Source organism: Mycteria americana, assembly GCF_035582795.1.
Source record: "Mycteria americana isolate JAX WOST 10 ecotype Jacksonville Zoo and Gardens chromosome Z unlocalized genomic scaffold, USCA_MyAme_1.0 Scaffold_18, whole genome shotgun sequence".
Classification (NCBI taxonomy): domain Eukaryota; kingdom Metazoa; phylum Chordata; class Aves; order Ciconiiformes; family Ciconiidae; genus Mycteria; species Mycteria americana.
In genome coordinates this window covers 14,470,976-14,493,134 of record NW_027445436.1, presented here as the reverse complement: position 1 = coordinate 14,493,134, position 22,159 = coordinate 14,470,976, and the positions used below count along the sequence as shown (strand labels likewise).

The 22,159-nt window shown below is 39.0% G+C and overlaps 1 protein-coding gene across 2 annotated transcripts in view; it reads right to left on the bottom strand.

Annotated features, from left to right (window-relative positions):
* The window catches only part of LOC142402911 (ras GTPase-activating protein 1), an 88,671-nt gene that overhangs the window by 57,233 nt on the left and 9,279 nt on the right, over positions 1 to 22,159 (bottom strand). The window contains exons 2-7 of one of the 2 annotated variants that reach the window (XM_075488856.1): positions 15,995 to 16,144; positions 11,059 to 11,194; positions 10,042 to 10,112; positions 4,250 to 4,367; positions 2,359 to 2,390; positions 460 to 512 (exon numbers count right to left, since the gene is read on the bottom strand). In XM_075488856.1, the coding sequence (XP_075344971.1) occupies positions 460 to 512; positions 2,359 to 2,390; positions 4,250 to 4,367; positions 10,042 to 10,112; positions 11,059 to 11,194; positions 15,995 to 16,144 (560 nt within the window). Of the gene's footprint in view, positions 1 to 459; positions 513 to 2,358; positions 2,391 to 4,249; positions 4,368 to 10,041; positions 10,113 to 11,058; positions 11,195 to 13,327; positions 13,477 to 15,994; positions 16,145 to 22,159 lie in introns of those variants that run through there. The other variant, XM_075488857.1, reaches the window with a different exon arrangement.

The following is a 22,159-nucleotide window of genomic DNA, read 5'->3' as shown; positions in this document are numbered from 1 at the left end:
TGGGAGGTTTGACAATGTTTTAAAAAAAAATAAAGATTTTTGTTCTCATATACTGTCAAAAAACATACCTTAAATGAGTCGGAAATCTTGATGTTTTCATTTTAAAAATTATTTCCTCTGAGGGGACTAAAAAAAGTTTATAATACATTCTCCCATAAGTACATAACAGTATTTTCTCCTCAGCATTTTGATGAAGCCCAAGATATTTTATATTTATACATATTACAAAAATTTTAAAAAATTAACTATTTCAATTAGAATTATGAAACTAACTGTACTTGAGAACATAAAAAAAATACTCAGTGCTCAGCCATGAGGTTTTTTTCCAATGTAGTAGCAAACACAGGTCTGATGCTCATATGTTCATACAGAAAAAACAGGTTTTCCTGCAGCCTGTTATAAAAAGGATTACTTTGCGTCATTCCACTACCACTGTATTTCCATCTGAAATACAAGTACCTGTCATCAGCAAACTGTAAGCCTCTTGTTTGGAGATCTTCCCATGGAACCATCTTAAAGATGAAAAGAAAATTTAGAAAGCAAGACTATCAGCTCTCTTTTTTAGTTGTTGTGATATCTAAGGCTCTGACATCTATGAATTAATCTCTAGCACCTATGAATTAATCTTTATTTTTTAAAATCTAGTACATATAGATTATTATAAGCAACCTTTATGTTACTCAGCGATTCTGGTTTTCTACCAACAGAATGAAAAATAAATACCTACAGCTATATAAATAAACTCATTTCAATACAAGCGTCCAACACAAAGTAGATGTTCAAGTGTGTTTAGAGATGAAAAGGCATTGTTTAACAGGCATATTTGAAGTCAGTCTCAGATAACAATTTATTTGAAGTGTGAAACACAAAGCCCAAACAAAGAGATTAAAGTTAAATACTGTACAGAATAACTAAAATAAAATTTTGCTAGAAACTGAGGAAATAAAACCTAGCTTTGTTAGACTATTGAATATGAATTGCTTTAATATGACAACTTGCATCTTCCACAGAGTCCTGCATCAGAGCATCATCCTAAAAAATACAGCAATCTGTCCAGTCTCAACCTGATACCTTATGATTATAGGAAACAGCTTGACATTGCATGGCTATTCAGTTTACATGTGGCACACCACATACTACATCTTAAGAGCTCATCCTGTCCTTCAAAGTAAAGACAGAAATATGGCCTTTCATTGCAGAGTGTGTGTAAACGCACATGCATGTGTGTAAGTGTGTAAAAGAAAGACTCTCTTACACATCAAAAAAAGAGCTCTAGTTCTAACTTGCTTTCTATATTACCTTTACAGGACAATCTCTGGCTACTGGAATATTCACAGAAATCTCTGCCTCCCCTGGAATCCTCTGAGCAGCATGAGTAAATGGACTGACAGTGTCAAAGCTCTAAGAATCTGCTACAAACTACTTCGTTTAAAAAAAAAAAAAAAAAAAAAAAAAAAGTTCCTGTATTTGAAGGCATCCCTACTACTGTTATGCTGCTATAACAAACTGACTAGCAGAACACTGGGGACCAGTAAACTGAAGCCACACACCAATGATTTTCTTTCCCCTATTAAAAAAAAATAAAAAACAAACAAAAACACACCCAAACAAACAAACAAGAAATGCCTTCTTCAATCATCAGTCCTTTGGAGACTGCAAACTGGGCAATAAATACAGGAAGCAGCAGCTGCAATTATAGCAAGCAAATGGAGTACAGATGAAGTTATGTAGCTACTAGACATTTTCTGTAACTTTCATTTGCTACTCATCTTTACTACTGAAAATAATATAACAATAAACAGTTTCCCATAATATCAATTCATTGTTCATTGTATTAGGTTTTGGGTTTTTAAAAGTATTTAACAAGTTGGAATTCACTGCAAACAGATTATTCTATAATCTCCTGGTTTTTGCTTTAAGTGTTAGCACATGAGGCTAATACAGAGAAAGTGTTACTATTATGCCATCATTCCCCTAATGATACTTAGTTCCCTTTCCTGCATTTAGAGCTGAGCAGACCTGAAAAAAGGTTACCTCTAAGGCAAACTGTATGTGTATAAAAAAAAACCCCCACAAATAACAAAACACCACACCCTCCATTGTACATATTCTAGGTACAGTGCTCACACAGAGACTCATCCAAGACTTTATCACTGCAAAACCCATTAACATTAGGCATAACTAATACAAGACTTCATGTCAATTACCTATGCATCTTCAACAGCTAGTATAGAAGAAAAGTCTTAAGATCTAAAAACAAGTACACACAGCTTTGGTTCACCTTCCCAGTCTCATAGCTAAAGTTTACAAACAGTTATTTTATTAATTGCTTTTAATAACAAAAAAAAAAATCCTTACATTTTGCCTTCATGTGGATCTTCTTCTCTTCCCTAATAGGAGAATTAACATATTAAGTGCATGACAACAGTATGCTTGAGTTCAGAAAAGTAAACTTCATAGGTTAAGACCTTCTGTAAAAATAAAGATCACTAAGAAGTCCAAGACATTTTTTAACTAGATGGCTTATTGCACAGTTCATGGAAAGAGGTTTTCAACTTCATTCACTAAGTGGAAATCTAGCCATAACACATGATTTCAAAAGATTGTTTCTGTCACTCTTCAAGTCCTTCTCTACATGTGATAACTAAAATCTCAACTTTCCTGAACTTCAACCACTAATGTAGAAACCTACAGTTAGATACTCTAACACTGCCATTTCAGTTTAGGCATTCACATCCTAATATAGATGTGAGAAACAAGTGAAGCAAACTCTACTAATAGCAAAATATATATGCTGCAAAGCAAACATCATCAGGACTCCAAAGAAATGGTGAACTTCTTTTAAAAAAAGCATGTGGGAGGGTGGGGTGGGTTTTGTCCATTAAATCATCTCTTCTCCTGCAGTAATTCAATTATCTTTAGGTCACCTGGTTAGCTTCCTGACTTAGCATAAGCCCTTTTAGGTATAATTAACTCATCAATATACTTCTTAACCCACACTTGGCCCTTAAAAAAAAGACATACCACAGTGCAAAATTTCAGTCTATACATTTATGAATGTTTCATAGCAAACAAACAAACAAAAAATGCAACTGAATGACTAGCAAGTTCTTTATCAGGACTGGTGAGTTTAGGGAACTGCCTAATAAGTTCACAGTATCATTCATTTGCACATGAACTTGTTTGGATAACACGTGAATAAGTAGAATCACAGAATCGTTTAGGTTGGAAAAGACCCTTGAGATCATCGAGTCCAACCATAAACCTAACACTGCCAAGACCACCACTACACCATGTCCCTAAGCACCTCATCCAAACGTCTTTTAAATACTTCCAGGGATGGCGACTCAACCACTTCCCCGGGCAGCCTGTTCCAATGCTTGATAACCCTTTTGGTGAAGAAAATTTTCCTACTATCCAGTCTAAACCTCCCCTGGCGCAACTTGAGGCCATTTCCTCTCATCCTATCGCTTGTTACCTGGGAGAAGACACCGACCCCCACCTCTCTACAACCTCCTTTCAGGTAGTTGGAGAGAGCAATAAGGTCTCTCCCCTCAGCCTCCTTTTCTCCAGGCTAAACAACCCCAGTTCCCTCAGCCGCTCCTCATAAGACTTCTGCTCCAGACCCTTCACCAGCTTCTCTGCCCTTCTCTGGACACACTCCAGCACCTCAACGTCTCTCTTGTAGTGAGGGGCCCAAAAGTGAACACAGTATTCGAGGTGCAGCCTCACCAGTGCCGAGTACAGGGGCACGATCACTTCCCTAGTCCTGCTGGCCACACTATTCCTGATACAAGCCAGGATGCTGTTGGCTTTATTGGCCACCTGGGCACACTGCTGGCTCATATCCAGGCAGCTGTCAACCAACACCCCCAGGTCCTTCTCTGCTGGGCAGCTTTCCAGCCACTCTTCCCCAAGCCTGTAGCGCTGCATGGGGTTGCTGTAGCCCAAGTGCAGGACCTTGCACTTAGCCTTGCTGAACCTCATATAATTGGCCTCGGCCCATCGATCCAGCCTGTCCAGATCACAGTACTTTGGATACTAAATTAGACTTAAAGGTTTGTTACACTATTTAAAAACTGGCAGATTCAATTACTGCAAGAAGGTTTAGAAAACTACATAAAATCAGGCAGTTAAACATCACTAGTTTGTGTTTATTTCAATGTTAACTTACACGTGCACACACACAATTAATAAAAAAATAATCAAATCTCAGTACTGCAACAGATTTGAATATAAAATTACTTACCACTTCTTCTACCAGGTCTTCTACAATAAGACCTTGTTCATCTGTCCGTAGGTTTGTAACCCACATCCAGCCATCTTCCAATTCATTATGGACAATAAACATGTCTCCTTTAAGGAAACTGAAGAGAATTACAGTAAGATTTATGTTAGAAGTACAATCATAATATAAAGTTTAATAAACACAATGAATTCTTGGGCACAGTTTCAGCAAAACATTTGAGGAAATCTGATCATGAAAGATATATTTACTGGTATCCCAAGCGCAAGATATGCATTTTTCACACAGTTTAAGTAGCTATCATAGATGAATATTTATCCTTCTTTGATTTACATTTAGAATCTAATAAATACTTTAAAGTGTGCTAAGGACACATAAAACAAAAAACACCACAACAACATTAAAAGATAGTAACCTTCTTTTATCAACAGGGATCAAATACTAAACACCAGTAAAAACAATCAAAGATTCCCTTAACAGTCTAAGAAAATAATACTTTTATCAAAACCTAATTCTGTATAATAAAGCCTGTGGAATATCTGCTATTTAGGTCTTTGCATATGAAGATAAGTGCTAAAAAGAAGATATAGAATACTTCCTCAAAAAGACATGCAGTTAGCTACAATAAAAGCATAAATACAAAGCATTAAGATGACAAAGGGAGTTTCATTACTGGAAGGTTAGTATAAGTTGTTTCTTAAGTATAATCCCAAACTCAGGTGTACTGGTTTTGGCTGGGACAGAGTTAAATTTCTTCATAGTAGTTTGTATGGGGCTATGTTTTGGATTTGTGATGAAAACAGTGTTGATAATACAGGGATGTTTTTGTTATTGCTGAGTAGTGCTTACACAGAGTCAAGGCCTTCTCTGCTTCTCACGCTGCCCTGCCAGCAAGTAGACTGGGGGTGCACAAGAAGTTGGGAGGGGACACAGTTGGGACAGCTGACCCCAAATGACCAAAGGGATATTCCACACCATATGACATCGTACTCAGCAATAAAACTGGGGGTAGAGATGGGCAGGAGGGGACACGGCTCAGGGACTGGCTAGACATCGGTCAGTTGGTGGTGAGCAATTTTTTCGTTTGCATCACTTGTCTTCCTTGGGTTTTATTTTCCTCTCATTTAGTTGTTTTGTTTTTTTTTTTTTCCTTAATTTTTTTCTTTTTAAATTCCTACCTAATTATTAAACTGTCTTTATCTCAACCCACAAGTTTTTCTCATTTTTATTCTTCCAATTCTTCCCCCATCCCCCCGTGGGGAAAGTGAGCAAGCAGCTCTGTGGCGCTTAGTTGGCATCTAGGGTTAAACCACAACAGTCCTTTTTGGCACCCAGCAAGGAGCTCGAAGGGTTTGAGATAATAAGAGATTAACCAGAGCGTATTAAGGAATTTAGATCTGTTAGTAGTTGCGGGCCATGATATTGATTCATCTGTTCTCGATATTGGTTTACCTGATCTGCACCATGCTCATTTTTTTGCTGTACATGTTCAAGATCGGTGTTGGTTTTTGCAGTTTGCTGTGCTCTGCAGTGATTAGTGATGTTTTGCCTGTGAGATGTGTTATTAAAACAGTGGCCTCGAGTATAATTTGGAATCTCAGTTTTGTACTGAAGCCATTACTGTAAGTTGGGTACCACCTCATGGAGACAATTGGCAATTATACTTCTTCCTCTGAGAGGTTTTTTATGGAGGAAATGCAGAATGGCACCTTCACTACCTTCTTCTACGATGTTTCCTCCTTCGTTACAATAACTTTTCAGTATCTTGAACATCCTTGGGTAGTTAAGATACATCTATTGGTACTGCTTGGGAATATTGTTTCGGTTTTGTCTAAGGTTAAAAAGAAATTTAAGAATATCACTCAGAGATCTGCCCCAAGGCTGGATAGTTATGAGTGGCAGGGTGTATGGGATAGCATGGGCAAATGCCTAGGACAGTGGGCACCTCCAGTGTTTTGGAACTTCACCCCTGAACAAGTGCAGGATCCTGAAAAATTAGTAGAATATTTGGAAAAAGTATGCTGTCACCCTGGCAATTCTAAGGAGATACAAATCACTGCAACATGCTGGGGCCTGGCCCATGCCTACTGAGCCCTGCTCAACACTATTCAGAACCCTCAAGGGGAAGAGAAGGTCTCCGGATCTGGTGACAAAACGACAGGCACCACGGCTACTCCAAACTCGCCTGGAACAGGCACCACAGCTACTCCAACCCCCTTGGCAACAGCCGCTATGGCTATTCCAACCTCGGCGACAAATACTGCGGTTACTCCAACCCCCCCTGCAACAGGCACTGCGGCTGAATCAGGGAACCAACCCGTGCCGGTATCAGTCGACCCTATACACAAGAAGAAATCTTGGAAGCGAAAGTCAACCCGTTTAGAAAGGGAGGATGAAAAAGCAGGGCCATCACAAGGAGAGGAAGAGGAAAAGGAAGAACTCATGGATGAGATGGAAACCACCCGATCCCTATCCCTGAATGAGCTGCGAGATATGCGAAGAGATTTCAGCCATCGTCCAGGGGAGCACGTTGTCACCTGGCTGCTCTGATGCTGGGATAGTGGGGCCAGTAGCCTGGAATTAGAGGGCAAGGAAGCCCAGCAGCTGGGATCCCTTTCTAGGGAAGGGGGCATTGACAAAGGGATTGGAAAAAGGGCAGGAATCCTCAGTCTTTGGAGGTGACTCCTGTCGAGTGTGAAGGACAGGTATCCCTTCAAGGAAGATCCTGCCAATTCCCAAAGCGAGTGGACCACCATTGAGGGAGGTAGCCAGTATCTGAGGGAATTAGCCGTGGTGGAGGTGATCTATAGCAACCTGGATGACAACCAGGTATCCAAAGACCCAGATGAAATCCGGTGCACACAGTCCATGTGGCAATAGTTTGTACGAAGTGCACCGACATCATATGCCAGCACCCTGGCAATGATGAGCTGGACAGACACGGAGGCACCAACTGTGGATGGATTGGCCAGACAACTCCAAGAATTCAAAGAGAATCTCGCTTCCTCCCTACAGGCCTGCATCTCGGCTGTGGAGAAACTGTCCCAACAATTGTCCCAGCAATTAAAGAAGGATAGGTCTTCCTCACCCATTCCAACCAATGTCTTGGCTATTAAGAGTCAGCCTTTTTGTGTTGAGGGGAGAGGGTTACCAGTGGCGCACACCACATGCCACCCTGTGGTTCTATCTGCGTGACCAGGGGGAGGACATGAGGAAGTGGGATGGTGAACCTACCTGGAGACTAGAAGCTCGAGTACAGGAACTGCAAGAAAAAACAACAGCCAGAAGGCACCCATCCAGGAAGTTTACTGCTCCAGTGTCTGTTGGTGCTTAGTTGCTGGCCGGGGTTAAACCACAACATCAGGTCATATGAAAGCCTTTCACTGGAGCACAGGGGGACTTCTCAATCAAATCAGATGATGCTTCAGGGATACAGGCAATAGCTATGAGGTACTGAAGCTCATCAACTACTAGTTCAATCCAAAATTAGATAGCAATTTTCTATGGAATGTCTCTCATTTGAGAGGGTGTGACAGATGCACGCACTCTGAGTGAACAGTACTTTGGTTCAGGCATTACTGAGAAGTAGGCCTGACTGAAATCAGCCCTGCTGTGCAAACCTTGAGAATTGTGCTAGGCCATATCTTCTCAGGAACCAAGGAATCTAGACCATGTCTTATCAGGAGCTAACAGTACTAGCCCTAGCTGGGACTAGACAAAACTAAAACTGCTACAGCTGCACATACACCAAAAGGGTGTTTGACTAGGAGTCAATCACTTCACACTATAAATATCTGTAGCCCACCCCGAGCCCATTGAGCTCTCCTGTATGGCAGCAGGCTGCACAGCAGTGATCTTCCCTTTGAGAAGGGACGCCTCTCAAGGTTACTCCTCAAGGTTGAGAGACCCCTTACCCAGCATCTGATATCTATAATGAAGTAAGTGACATTTTACATTAGGCCTAAGAGTATACTGTATGCTAGCAACATTTATATATGCAGCTATAGCTTAATTATTACAAGTGCACTAAGTAGTAGAGTGTTTGACCGCTGTCTAAAATCATCTAATCACCATCTAAATGATAATTTAAATGATGATTTAAACGATAAATCATTGTCAAGTTATTGTTAAATCACTGTTTAATTACCATTCAATTGTCGCTTAATCACCATTTGATTACCATTTGATTTTCATTCAATCATCGATTAATTACCATTTGATCATCATTTAATCATTAATAAAACCCTTTTAGTTAACCCCACAAGGACTTCTCTTAATAATTCATCTGCGACAGAGGGTAACAGAAAAATGCATTACCTTGAGCGCAAATCAAACAGCAAGAATAAAAAAGCCTAATGAAAATACTTAGAATGAATTCAGCTACTAATGAACCTAAATCTTAACACTGGACAATAAACAGCAAGGCCATTCTACATCAGTTCTATTACAAAGAAGTTCACAGTAAGTTAATGTGTGGAAGACTGGTTGAAATTAACCCTGAAATACCTGAAGCTTTCGAAATATTAATTATAACATTAAAATTAAGTCAAGATTCCCTGAAATACATAAAATCTTCAAGAGTACATTACAGTACAAGAGTATAGTACATTAATTTGACCTAAAACAGAGTACTTTGTCCCAGCTTTGCTATGAACAGAACTATTTTACCATGCAGATCTCAGAAGCCTAGCCAGACACACAAAACTTTACATTTCAGCTGTATTCTAAAAGAGGGAGAAAAGGTATAATTTCCTGCAATCCTTGTTACCATAGCAGAGTAATGAAATGCTTTTTCCTCTTAAGTTGGTCGGTGCAATTAGGCATTTACCAGACTTGATGGATCCTACTATGCATAAGAACAGAAAGAAGCCCTACTTGCAATACACAATTAGGGAGTTCCCTCCTGTCTTACCACCTTCTTGTATGCTTAGAAGAAGGTCTTCTCAAAGATGAATATCCTTACAGTGTTTTTTAAAGAGGTCAGAATGGACTGGACTCGCAACCTTGGGATAAATTTCCACCCCAATGAGGATATAAAGCTGTCATATACCTTTCTCTATAAACTTAGGCTAATAATCCTATCAAGAACCCAATTCCCAATTCAACCAGCATGTTCTATCAACTTGTGAAACCAAGACGGTCTCGTTAGAAATCACTACAAACTCTTCCAGATCTTCCTTCCCCCCCCCCCAATTTGGAAAAAAATTGACATATCAAGAAAGCAGTATTAATTGCAAGCAACTAGCATATGTTCTAGGACTGCTGGTTTTGCATAACATAATTTTTCCACATAACATCTCGTGAAAATGCAAGAGAAGTGGGGAGTAAAGACCATCCCATAGATTTTCTTGATAGATCAACGTTAGAAAGGAAATGAATAAGCAGTTCACAGAAGAAAAAAAAAGTATGAGAGAGAGAGAGCGTATCGGGTTTACGTGGCAAGGTTTTGGTAGGGGTGGGTGCTGCAGGGGTGGCTGAGCTAATCAGCAACAGTGGTAGTGCCTCTGTGATAACATATTTAAGAAGGGGAAAAAACTGCTGTGCAACAGCAGCTGGAAGAGAGATGAGTGAGAATACGTGAGAGAAACAACTCTGCGGACACCGAGGTCAGTGAAAAAAGACAAGGAGAGAGATGACGAGGCAAAAAAGAGAGGCATCATACCTTCAACCTCTCAGAGCGTTAAGTCTAAGATGCAATTGGAAAGTATTTGCATAGTGAACATATACTGAAATCATTAGTATTTATAAATACCCCAAGAATTTCACAATTGCTTCTACCTATTATTAAAACATACCTTATTTCATCAGTTTCTGGCACTTTGGTGTAAGGTAGAATTGCTCGAACTCTCCTTCTATCCTCCACAGGCTACAATTTAAGGGAAGAGTGCAAAGATATTAATTTTCCCTTTCATTCTAGTGTAGGCTTCCTCTCCCCAACATTATGCTATTCTGAGGCAAAAGACTGGTAACAGTCATTTGTACCCCTTACTAGTTTTAAGTTTTCAAAGGGTCAAAAATAGTAAGAGCTGGAAATGCTTAATTCCTAAAGTTATCTACAAAAGCTCTCATTTTGTTTCTAGCCTTGTAACATTACCAGTCACGTTATCTCCAAAAATCAAATTACCCAATGACGTAATTCCCATGAAAGAGTACTTTAAAACTTTCTTCAACTTAGTGGAAATTTATGAAAGTCTAACATTCAGAAACATCTTTATTTGGGGGGGGACGACGACGGCACAGTCTGCAGGTGTTTGGGGGGGGCTGTTTTGTTTGGGTTGGGTGGTTTTGGGGTGGTTTTGTTTTGGTTGTTTGGTTTTTTTCTTAATTACTGATATCGTCTTAAGGAGAGTCACTTGAAAGAAGCCCAGCTTTCAGGAACTTTGGTTATTTCCAGGATGCGTATTTTGAAATCTTTGCTACAAAATCGTAATATTATTTTGAAATACTTTATTAAGTCAGCGTAAAACCCTAGAGGCTACATTACAATGGTGCTCTTTCCTAGCCAAGAACCACACATTTTCTTGTTTATCTCAGTTTACATACAATGTTATTACTACATTTGGAGATAACTGCAATACCCAATATCTAGCTTTCTCATTACAGATTTTCATTAAAAAACATTTTTTATCATGAATTTCTATCAGTAAGAACATGTTTATATATTCCTTATACTTCACCATACGCTGAGACAGCTCTAGAACTAGGGGAAGCTGTCTAAAATGCTTTTTTCATAGAAAACTATAAATATCGAAGGCAAGATTAATATTATTAAATATTTAAAGTAAATGACATTTAAAAATTTTACTACTTGCCTCTGGAGGTGCTACTGGAAAGAATAGTTTTTCCCCCTTCAGCAAACAAGACACATGACTGTAATAACCAATTAGGTCCGAGAGTGAAGCAAAGCGACGTCCACCAATGTAATAGTCTCCACACATGGCAATAATCCTGTTAACAAAGAAAAGGAAGCTTGACAGAAGAAAATCTTTTGCTACAAATCGTTGGGGTGTTTTTTGTTGGTTTTGTGATTTTTTAAATTTGTTTTTAAGAGGAAGTTAGGATAACGTTGAGTTTTTAAAGTAGGCTGTCTACGTTCAACAAAATGCAATATTACAAACTCTCTCTCTCATATATATATACACACACACACCCCCTTCCTTAACTAATGAATATCTCATCAGCAATTACTGATAAACATCACAACACAAAAATATTTGAAGACCGTAAAGGAGATGTAGATTTACAAAAAAGTAAGCAGATTTGCTAAAACTAAATTAAATTAAACACAAGAATGTAATTACCAGCATCCTGGACAAGTGACGTACTACATTAGTAGAGGTAACAGCATTAATACTTCTATCATGCAGGACATACAGCTTATATAAATTTGGCAGAGTATCAATATATTTTGGTAACAAATAACTGCACTTAATTATACAGTGTAGAACACTGAAATACCTTCAAAAATTAGTCACTTTTCTACAGTTAGTCTAGTATCCGTGCTAAAAAATAAGAAATAACTTTGTAGTAATAACATACTCAATTTAAAAGCCTGCTAATAAGTAGGGAAAATGCTTAAAAAACCCATTTCAATAGTTTAACACAAAAGAAAATTCTTATAAAATTGTTCATCTTACTCGCTAACTTATGTAGTTGGGGTGTGTGGGGGGGAGTGTGTGTGTTTGTTTTGGGGCTGATTGGGGGTTTTTTTGTTTGTTTTGGGGGTTTTTTGCCAGGTGGTGGGGTGCATATATTAGTACTCAGATTTGTGAACACACTTGTCATACCAAAAAAAGGGAAATACCATGTCTATTCATATTGCTATGCAATACAAGTTCTAAAACCAGTCAGAAATAATTGATTTAGGTAAGAGAATTAACAGTTTTAAAAACATTTGTATTACACAAGAGTCATTTGTACAAGGGAAAAAAGTACATAAGTTGAAACAATATTTTTGACCAGACAATCCAAAGAAACAATCAGTTATGTAAACTGATGGCATCAAGAGGACCTGAATTTCTCCAGTAACGCAGAAGTTGGACAGCAGTCCTGAGTAATAACACTTCTTTTAAAATGTGAAGAGCTATCTGGAAAAGCAATCGGAGAAGGGAGAAAAAAATGACAGAGGGACTGAACTATTCCTTTAGTTATAAGGGGGGCGGGGGGAGGTGAACGAGACATTTGATCTACTTAAAGACTATAATTTTTGGTAAAAATTGTGAAGTCAACAGTTTTATGAAACCTGCAGAATGCTAGTTTCCAATAAATTATGTAGTAAATGGGAAAAACATCATACTTTCTACCAGAACTCTTGTTGCAGAGTGTTAAAACAATCATTTTTAGGATCATAGAATTGTTTAGGTTGGAAAAGACCCTTGAGATCATCGAGTCCAACCATTAACCTAACACTGCCAAGACCACCACTAAACCACGTCCCTAAGCACCACATCTACATGTCCTTTAAATACCTCCAGGGATGGTGACTCAACCACTTCCCTGGGCAGCCTGTTCCAATGCTTGACAACCCTTTCAGTGAAGTAAAATTTCCTAATATCCAGTCTAAACCTCCCCTGGCGCAACTTGAGGCCATTTCCTCTTGTCCTATCACTTGTTACCTGGGAGAAGACACCGACACCCACCTCGCTTTAACCTCCTTTCAGGTAGTTGTAGAGAGCAATAAGGTCTCCCCTCAGCCTCCTTTTCTCCAGGCTAAACAGTCCCAGCTCCCTCAGCCGCTCCTCATAAGACTTCTGCTCCAGACCCTTCACCAGCTTCTCTGCCCTTCTCTGGACACGCTCCAGCACCTCAATGTCTCTCTTGTAGTGAGGGGCCCAAAACTGAACACAGTATTCGAGGTGCGGCCTCACCAGTGCCAAGTACAGGGGCACGATCACTTCCCTAGTCCTGCTGGCCACACTATTTCTGATACAAGCCAAAGTCAAAGGCTTTACTACAGTCCAGGTAGACAACATTCACAGCCTTTCCCTCATCCACTAAGTGGGTCACCTTGTCATAGAAGGAGATCAGGTTGGTCAAGCAGGACCTGCCTTTCATAAACCCATGCTGACTGGGCCTGATCACCTGGTTGTCCTGTACATGCCGTGTGATGGCACTCAAGATGATCTGCTCCATAACCTTCCCCGGCACTGAGGTCAGACTGACAGGCCTGTAGTTCCCCGGGTCCTCCTTCCGGCCCTTCTTGTAGGTGGGCATCACATTCGCTAACCTCCAGTCAACTGGGACCTCCCCGGTTAGCCAGGACTGCTGATAAAGGATTGAAAGTGGCTTGGTGAGCGCTTGGGCCAAAGGAGGAAGTCTTATGATATACCTTCACAAACTGAAGTCTAAGAATATATAACATCATTGATCAGTGAAGATAAAAATATACAAGAAATTGAGAGAAACCATTAGTCAACTAATCAAATTTCACTTAAAGAAAAAAGTTAACGTCTAACATCATATTACCTCTCTCTCCAGTTTCCAGAAGACAAGTTATCTTAAAGATATTTCAAAACAAATTACAGTACCAAAGGTTAAACGTCTGACACTACTTAGTTTTCTATTTAGCATTTGACTTCTTTACAAAGCTCATGAACAATTCAAAAACAAAAGGAAAAAACAAATTTAACTGCTGAGAAACTCAGATGCGTATATTATTTATTTGTAGTTGGTTTCTTACACTTTTATTCTCTTTTTCATTAACAGGTCAGTATTCTAATACATTCCTGCTTTAAAAAAATCTCTCTTCTCAGGTCAGTTGTTTCAACTATATTATTTCTCCCAAACAGGAGTGTAAAACATATACTAAGATCAATCTTCTGAGATGAAATTTGAAGTTTTTAAGCATAAAACACTGCAAGGGGAGTCAGCAAATAACATAACTTTAAGGATCTAGACTAGATCTCTTGGCATATTTTCTACCAGATTCCTTATAAAAATCCATGGTAAATTATTCAGAGATTAGGCTTCTAAATGAAATTTAGTGTTTCACATTTTATTATTAAATCAAGCTCAAATGAAACCTTTCTTTGGAACACACAGGACTAGTAAATACAAAGACTTCTGTAACCACAGAAAATTCTGAAGGACAAGATTAAAAGATAAAGTTTTTCCTTCCCAATATTTTATATCACTCAGCAACTCACCAAAAAACATACTACTTCAGCCAAAAAGAATTTAGTTTTGATAGACTCATACACTATCTGTCACTCATATGCTGCATGAACATATGCCCATATCCAACTTGGCAGGGGGGAGGGATTTGGAGAACTTTCACCTAAAATATTGGTATTTTAGTCAAACAGAAATACGTAAGCAAAGTTTAATCTGAAAAATATCACTTTTAGGAAACAAAATATCAGCGAGATTGTTGAGCGATGGAAATTTCACCCATTTTTGGAAGGCTGCCATTGGCAAAGAACTTTGGTGAAAGTGACGCTTCCAGTCTGTGGGACCCAGTGGATGCATCCCTATATTTGGCTGAAATAACTTCAAGACTGCCATTCTGGAGGCTGAAAAATGTTTGAGTGTCGCATCTGCCCTTCTAATAACAAAAACATATACACTCTGCAGTCAACAAATGAAACCAAATGCATGTCTGTTCTGTGAAGAACAGTATCAGCAAACAAATTAGTTTCCTTTGAATAGCTATCTCTTCACATTTTTAATGGATCCAAGAAGGAAGGATTCTTTAAGATTTGAAAAATTATAAGGATCCCTTTCTTAGAAAGTCTTTAATGGTTTCCCATTTTTTTATCTGAGATGCCAGAAACAATTTTATGGTGGACATGAACCAACATTCAACACCTGATATTGGCTACAATAAGCAGAAGTTATTAAAAATAAGACTCTTAAAAACAGCACTTAAAAGCAAGTATTAACATAATTTAATTTTCTACTACTGCTACATAGTAACCAGATCCCAAACAAGAATCAGTATAGCTGAGAAGCATGAATTGTTAGCTCAAACAGCATGAGGCAAACATGAGCATGCTATTTCTGTTTGCTTTGCAAGTAAATTTGCTTTCTGTTTATTTCTTGTTATGTAGATAGCTGACAAAGGTTTTTTTCTACTGCTGAAGATGCACTTGATATCCTGTTTTGTGAAGATAAACTTCACACTGCACCACACTACTTGCTGACTAACATTCAAGTGCTTCCCAGAACATATCTCATTTACACTAAATGAGAATAAATTAATGTATATAACTTGCTAATGGTAAAATAATCCTGGTTACAATTTCAGATAAAGGGCTATTTGTATTTAGAACAACTAATTCTAACACATACTGAAAGCTGATTCCAGCAAATCCTCATATTATTAAATACATAACCTCTTTGTTTCTCCTTGTTATTTCTTTCTTATAAAGGAAACACCCAGATTTGCTACAACTTTGACATTCAAGTATGTCCTGTGAGCTGCAATAACTAAGGAATAGACTCAAAACAATCTCCTCGGATTACTAATAAGAAGCCTGCATGTTACTGTAAATTTAGTCCCAACAGCTTTAGACAAGCTTCTCTATTCTGATGATGTTGGTTTCCTCACATTTTCATTCTTTAGCCTGTAAAGGAATTTTTAAGTAGCATGGTTTAAAACAATTAAACCTTAGTAAAGAGCTATATCATAAATAGATAAAAAGTAAAAAAAATTCAATTTATAGTACAGTATAGAAAACAATTGTATTAAGTTCTAAAACCACAAATAAACAGGTTACAGTGTTTTAAAAGAAAACATTTAATTCTCACCTAAAATGATTGACATTTGTTTTACTAAGGAATGAAAGCACAAATGAACCCGGTCTCCGATCACTCTCTCGAATAAGGTAACTTCCAGGTTTTCCCGCTTGCCAAAGACGTTCTTCTGCAATCGCTCTATCGAGTTTTCCATGATACCACCTAAAAAACAATGTAACAATGGGTGTCCTTAGAATTTAAGGCTTCTGTTTATTTTCACAGAACAGACCTGTGAAACTAATGAAAGTTCTCAGTTAAAACTGATGCAATTCCAAACCTTTGTTTCAAATAAAGTTGTCAGATATTTACATGTGCAACCTCTCTCAAATTACTTATTTACAAATTCTGTGTATTGGAAAACTTCACAGGTTCAGATAACTCATTTCCCCAAATAACTCAAACTGGAGGAAAGCACTCTGAACCATCCAAAGGGGACAAAGGCTCTCTATAACCAGCTTTTTCTTTCCTCCCCAATTTGCTCATTTTCAGTAAACAAGCAGAACCAGAGGTAACTGATCTGACTCAGACTGTTGTATTTTAAGCCTACTCAGGCTTCAATTCAGGCTATAACCTGTTTCTCAAACGACAAACACAGATCACAGTATCAAAGCCTGCACAAACACCACAAACAAAACAACAGCAGTCACCAGACCATATTTCAGCCAAAAAAAGTCTTCCCCACACCCAACACGCAGCCTATTAAAAGCAAATACAGATGCACAGCAACTCACAGACTGCAAAATATGACAAAAGAACACTTCAGTTTAAAGGCAAAGGTTAGACTCATCATTCAAACATTCCTTACCCTTACATCAATTTTCTTTTATTTACAAAACTCTAGTCAGACCTCTTTCTACCCCAAACAATCAAAGGGGGGGGGGGGGGGGGGGAAGCAGCAGTGGAGGGAGCAATTGAAGCAAAGCCAAGTGTTGCCAAGTGTTGTTCTCAAAACCTCTTAAAAAGGAAAACTTTTATCCAGCTACTGTTTTGTACTATTTAAATTATCGACTATTTCAAATGAAAGGGTTAAATCCCTGACAATCCCTGACTAAGACCTTACTGTGATACATACAGACTTGCATTTTTTTTAGTTTCACTTGCATCCTTGTTCTCTCTTGTTCTCTTCCCCTGCAAAGATAGTTTTAGTTACCTGCTGAGCAGAGTTGATGGTGGGACATTTCCTGTAACTTCTTACCTGATAGGACTAAACAGGCCTTGAGCAAGCTCGTTAGGCTTCCTAATTAAATCACCGATAACAGGAACTCAGGACGATTGTGCCAAAGATAAGCACCAAAGAACTAGCTTAAATCGACCCCCTTGTAACATTCCGAGGCCGAAGGACCAATGAGCTAACTCGATGACTATATATGGACAAAGGAAGCCCAAAGTTCAACTAGTGGACAACGTGAGGAAGACTATGGAAGACCACCGGGAGGGTGAAAAGACCCTAACCCTAATTTTACTGCGCATGCTTGGACTATGTAAATGAATTCCGGGAACTCATCACCATAAAACTGCCCTTTTCAGGAAATCGGATGAATATGTATAATTTTTCTGTATATGAACTGATGTGCTGTGCTAACCTGGCGAAGCACTTGTGGCGGAGCGATTCCCAGTGCTGCAATAAAGAATACCTGCTTAATAGTCATCCCGACTATTGAGTCCTGATTTCGGCTTTTCACGGCAACACTGCCCTGCCAGCTAGTAGGCTGGAGGTGCACAAGAAGTCAGGAGGGGACACAGTTGAGACAGCTGACCACAACTTGCCAAAGGGATATTCCATACCATACAACATCGTGCTCAGCAATAAATCTGGGGGGATGGAGGTTGGCAGGGGCTGCGGTCGCTCAGGGACTAGCTGGGCATCAGTCAGTTGGTGGTGAGCAATTGTTTTCTTTTGTATCACTTGTTTTTCTTGGGTTTGGGGGGGGGTGGTGTCCCCTCTCTCTGTTGTTTTTTCTCCTCCTTTTTTTAATTCTTAAACTGACTTTATCTCAACCCACGAGTTTTCTCACTTTTACTCTTCCAATTCTCCCCCCATCCCACTGGGGGGTAGTGAGCAAGTGGCTGTGTGGGGCTTAGTTGCCGGCTAGGGTTAAACCACAACAATAATCCACTATTTTCACAATGTTTTGAGCAAATATAACTAAACAACATTCTGAATCACACAGCTAGTGCCCTGACAATACAATAGCTATTATCAATAGCTAATACAATAGCTATATAAAAGAGAAAATGTAAGTAGCCTTGCAACAGAAGGTTATGAAATGATCCAACTACAAGATGTCTTACTAATTACAGAACATAGTTTTAGGTAGTTGTTTCCATGACCAGCTGTTTAACCATTGCTATAACTAACTTGTTACCTATATATTTTTTTTTTTAATTCTGAGAATATCAGACTTCCATGCTTCACAAAGCAATCAGATGCTGTGCAAGGAAATATTTCCATCTGTCAGTTTAAATCAAAAGCAGCATGTTCAAAACTCCAACCCTATGAATCACAACCTTAATTACAGTAAACAGAATGAAGACACAACTACGAAATCATAAACAGTTTGGATTCTGTGCATTATGATATATACACAAGCAACATACAGCTGCATAAGAGACCATTCCTGACAGAATCACAGAATCGTATAGGTTGGAAAAGACCCTTGAGATCATTGAGTCCAACCGTTAACCTAACACTACCAAGACCACCACTACACCATGTCCCTAAGCACCTCATCCAAACGTCTTTTAAATACTTCCAGGGATGGCGACTCAACCACTTCCCTGGGCAGCCTGTTCCAATGCTTGATAAGCCTTTCAGTGAAGTAAAATTTCCTAATATCCAGTCTAAACCTCCCCTGGCTCAACTTGAGGCCATTTCCTCTTGTCCTATCACTTGTTACCTGGGAGAAGAGACCAACACCCACCTCTCTACAACCTCCTTTCAGGTAGTTGGAGAGAGCAATAAGGTCTCCCCCCTCAGCCTCCTTTTCTCCAGGCTAAACAGTCCCAGTTCCCTCAGCCGCTCCTCGTAAGACTTATGCTCTAGACCCTTCACCAGCTTCGTTGCCCTTCTCTGGACACGCTCCAGCACCTCAATGTCTCTCTTGTAGTGAGGGGCCCAAAAGTGAACAAACAACTAGAAGAAGCCTACAAACAACTAGAGAGTTGTTATCTCTAGCCTACAAACAAGAGCTCCTTAGTTTTTCACTGTTCCACCGAAGAAGCTAGGTACCAGAAAACTAGTCACACCAGTCTCATTAGGCCCAGCTAACAGACCTTCTACTGTGAGCAGGAATGTTATTACACTGCAGCCCTTGAGCAAGCTCATGGGACCATCACAGGACACTTAGCAGCCCCCAACATTGAAGCACTATAAGGTTCATGAAAAACAGGCTGTTCACAAAGAGGTAGTAGATAGTGAATTTACCATCTGGAAGGAGGCAGTTGCTACCATGTGTGGAAGCAGGTCATGTGGTTCAACCAAATCCCTTTATTTACATATTTCCTTTTTACATATGGGGAAATCAAATATTCTGAGGCTTTGTTGTTCCACTAAAGCATTTTGCTTTTACAGTATGCTGCAATTTTAACTTAGGAACACAGCAGCCCAGGGAGGAAGGAATGGAAGGAGAAAGCACTGGAGGGGAGCAAAAATGTTTTTCAGCAACTTAGTAGAAACGAAGATGTTGATAACTGTTGGAAACCTCCCTGTTTCAGTCTAAAAAACAAGTCTTAGTGAGTAGAAAAATTCATCATCAAATGCCACACCCATTTCGCTCTTCTCCTTAGCCATACCTGACTGCTTCAACAAAATCCAAAAGAAGAGTGGAGAACTTCTAGGAGACATGGTCAAAGCTCCCTACCTATAAATTCACAATCACCACCTTCATACCTTTCACAACATTACAGAATCTTATTATCATTTCCTGAGGCTATGCGAGTTCTATTCCCATTAGGAGCAGAGATAAGATTACCATGAACCAGGAAAAATCGTCAACTTCAAGTGGCATACAGAAATCTCAAGAACAGTTTCATGAAGACAGGAGAAAATAACCAAGATATCCTGTATTCTAATTTGTTTCTTTTTTATTCTGCTTTCCATCCCTGATAAATAGCTGAAGAGCTGATGTTCATATTTCACTGTTCAAGCTTCATATTAGCCTTTCTAGTTTCTCTCAGCCTAAAACATTAACTGCATTTTTAGCATCATCATTTTTTATCCAAACTATGCCTTTTAACACCTTGTCCCATCTTTGTTAGATTTATGCAGATATTGTGCAAGGTTGCATTATTTCCTTTATGCACATTATTCATAAATATTAAATTAAGTTTCACTTATACTTTATTAAATTAATTGCCTTCCTCTGTCTTGTTAGTTACCAATTTTTGACTGGGTCTTTGCAGTTCTCCACTTTACAAAACTTCCTGACAGAAAAAGCTCTGCAAACCTTTCAACTTCTACAGTGGATGGATGCATGTGTAAGATAATGAAACAAAAGAGTTCAAACTAACCTGAAGCTAAAAAAAGGGGGAGAGGGACCAAAAAAACCAAGCAATTGTCCTTTATCCAGCATACATGAATTTAAGAGTGTTTCACATTCTTCTAGGAAAGTGGGTTTTAAACTCCTTTTTTGATCCCTATACATTTTTCTAAGTGGAGGTACAAAGCAAATATAAGCCTAATAAAGAATAAGTCTGCTTTTCTCAGTTACCTGTTCTAAAACCCCTTTGAAACAGTATGCAGAAAAACAGAACACTGCTGCACTTCAAGATTAGGAACCAGGCAACTAAAATGGAAAGTCACTCTCATAGACATTCCTCAGTATACCAGCTGTGCCACAAGCCATTAACTGTGGGAACTGTACACATTACCCATACCAGCCATTAAAATACTTTCAGAGCATACACAAACTATGGACTTACACAAAACGGATGAACCAAAAACCTCAATAAATCTTAATAAAAAGAGTAAACAAGGATAGAAGGTGAAATAAGTGTACATTCAAAAGGTAATACATTTTAATAACTTTATTAAAGCAAGGTTCTAAAAGTTTCAAGTACTGTAAGGACAAACAGTGCAATAAGCTTTAAAATAGAGAGAGATGCGACAACAGCATAAGATCAAGAAAAAAAAAAAGCCACCAATAAATAGGTGAAATTTAGCTAAATAGGCTCTTGAAGCAGCTCACATTTTCTTACTGAAAGCTCAGCTTAGGAAATGAATTCTAGAACTCATTAAAGTTCTTAGCAAGAAGTATCTCATTTTTACATGCTTCATTCTTGTGCCCTCAGGTCAAAGATATGCCTTTTTTGTTTAAACTAGGAGTAATGCTCCTATGGAAACAATATTAATACTGTTGTGCAAGTCAGCAGATTTCAGTTGGCAACAATTAAGAATTTCTAAAGCGTTATTTGTCTTGTCTGCCATTAATTTCATTACAAGCACCGATGTTTCCTTGACTTTCTCCTTGTACTTCATCCTCTCCTACCTCCAGCCTTCTTGTACTTTCTCCTCATCCTTTTACTATTCTACCCACTCAGTCAGCTTTGCTCATTGGAAGCAATACTGGTGTTCCAAGGGACTGAAATATAGAGTCCCTGCCTCTACAAGTGCTGAACCTTACTTCATACCAATCTTTGTTTTCACCTCCCGTTCAGCAGCACAGCTCTGGATTAGAGCCCTGTCCTGGTTTCGGGTGGGATAGAGTTAATTCTCTTTCTAGTAGCTGGTATAGCGCTGTGTTTTGGATTTAGTATGAGAATAATATTGATAACACACTGATGTTTTGGCTGTTGCTAAGTAATGTTGACACTAGTCAAGGACTTTTCAGCTTCCCATGCTCTGCCAGGTGCACAAGAAACTGGGAGGGGGCACAGCCAGGATAGTTGACCCAAACTGGCCAAAGGGCTATTCCATACCATATGATGTCATGCTCAGTATATGAACTGGGGGAGAGTTGGCCGGGGGGTAGCGGTCACTGCTCAGGGACTGGCTGGGCGTCAGTCAGCAGGTGGCGAGCAGTTGTATCACTGGTCCCCCCCCCACCCCCAGATTTTGTTCCTCTCACATTCTCTTGTTTTCCTTCTCATTACAATTTATTATTATTATTTTTGTTCCAATTATTAAACTGTTCTTATCTCAACCCACGAGTTTTCTTACTTGTGCTCTTCCGATTCTCT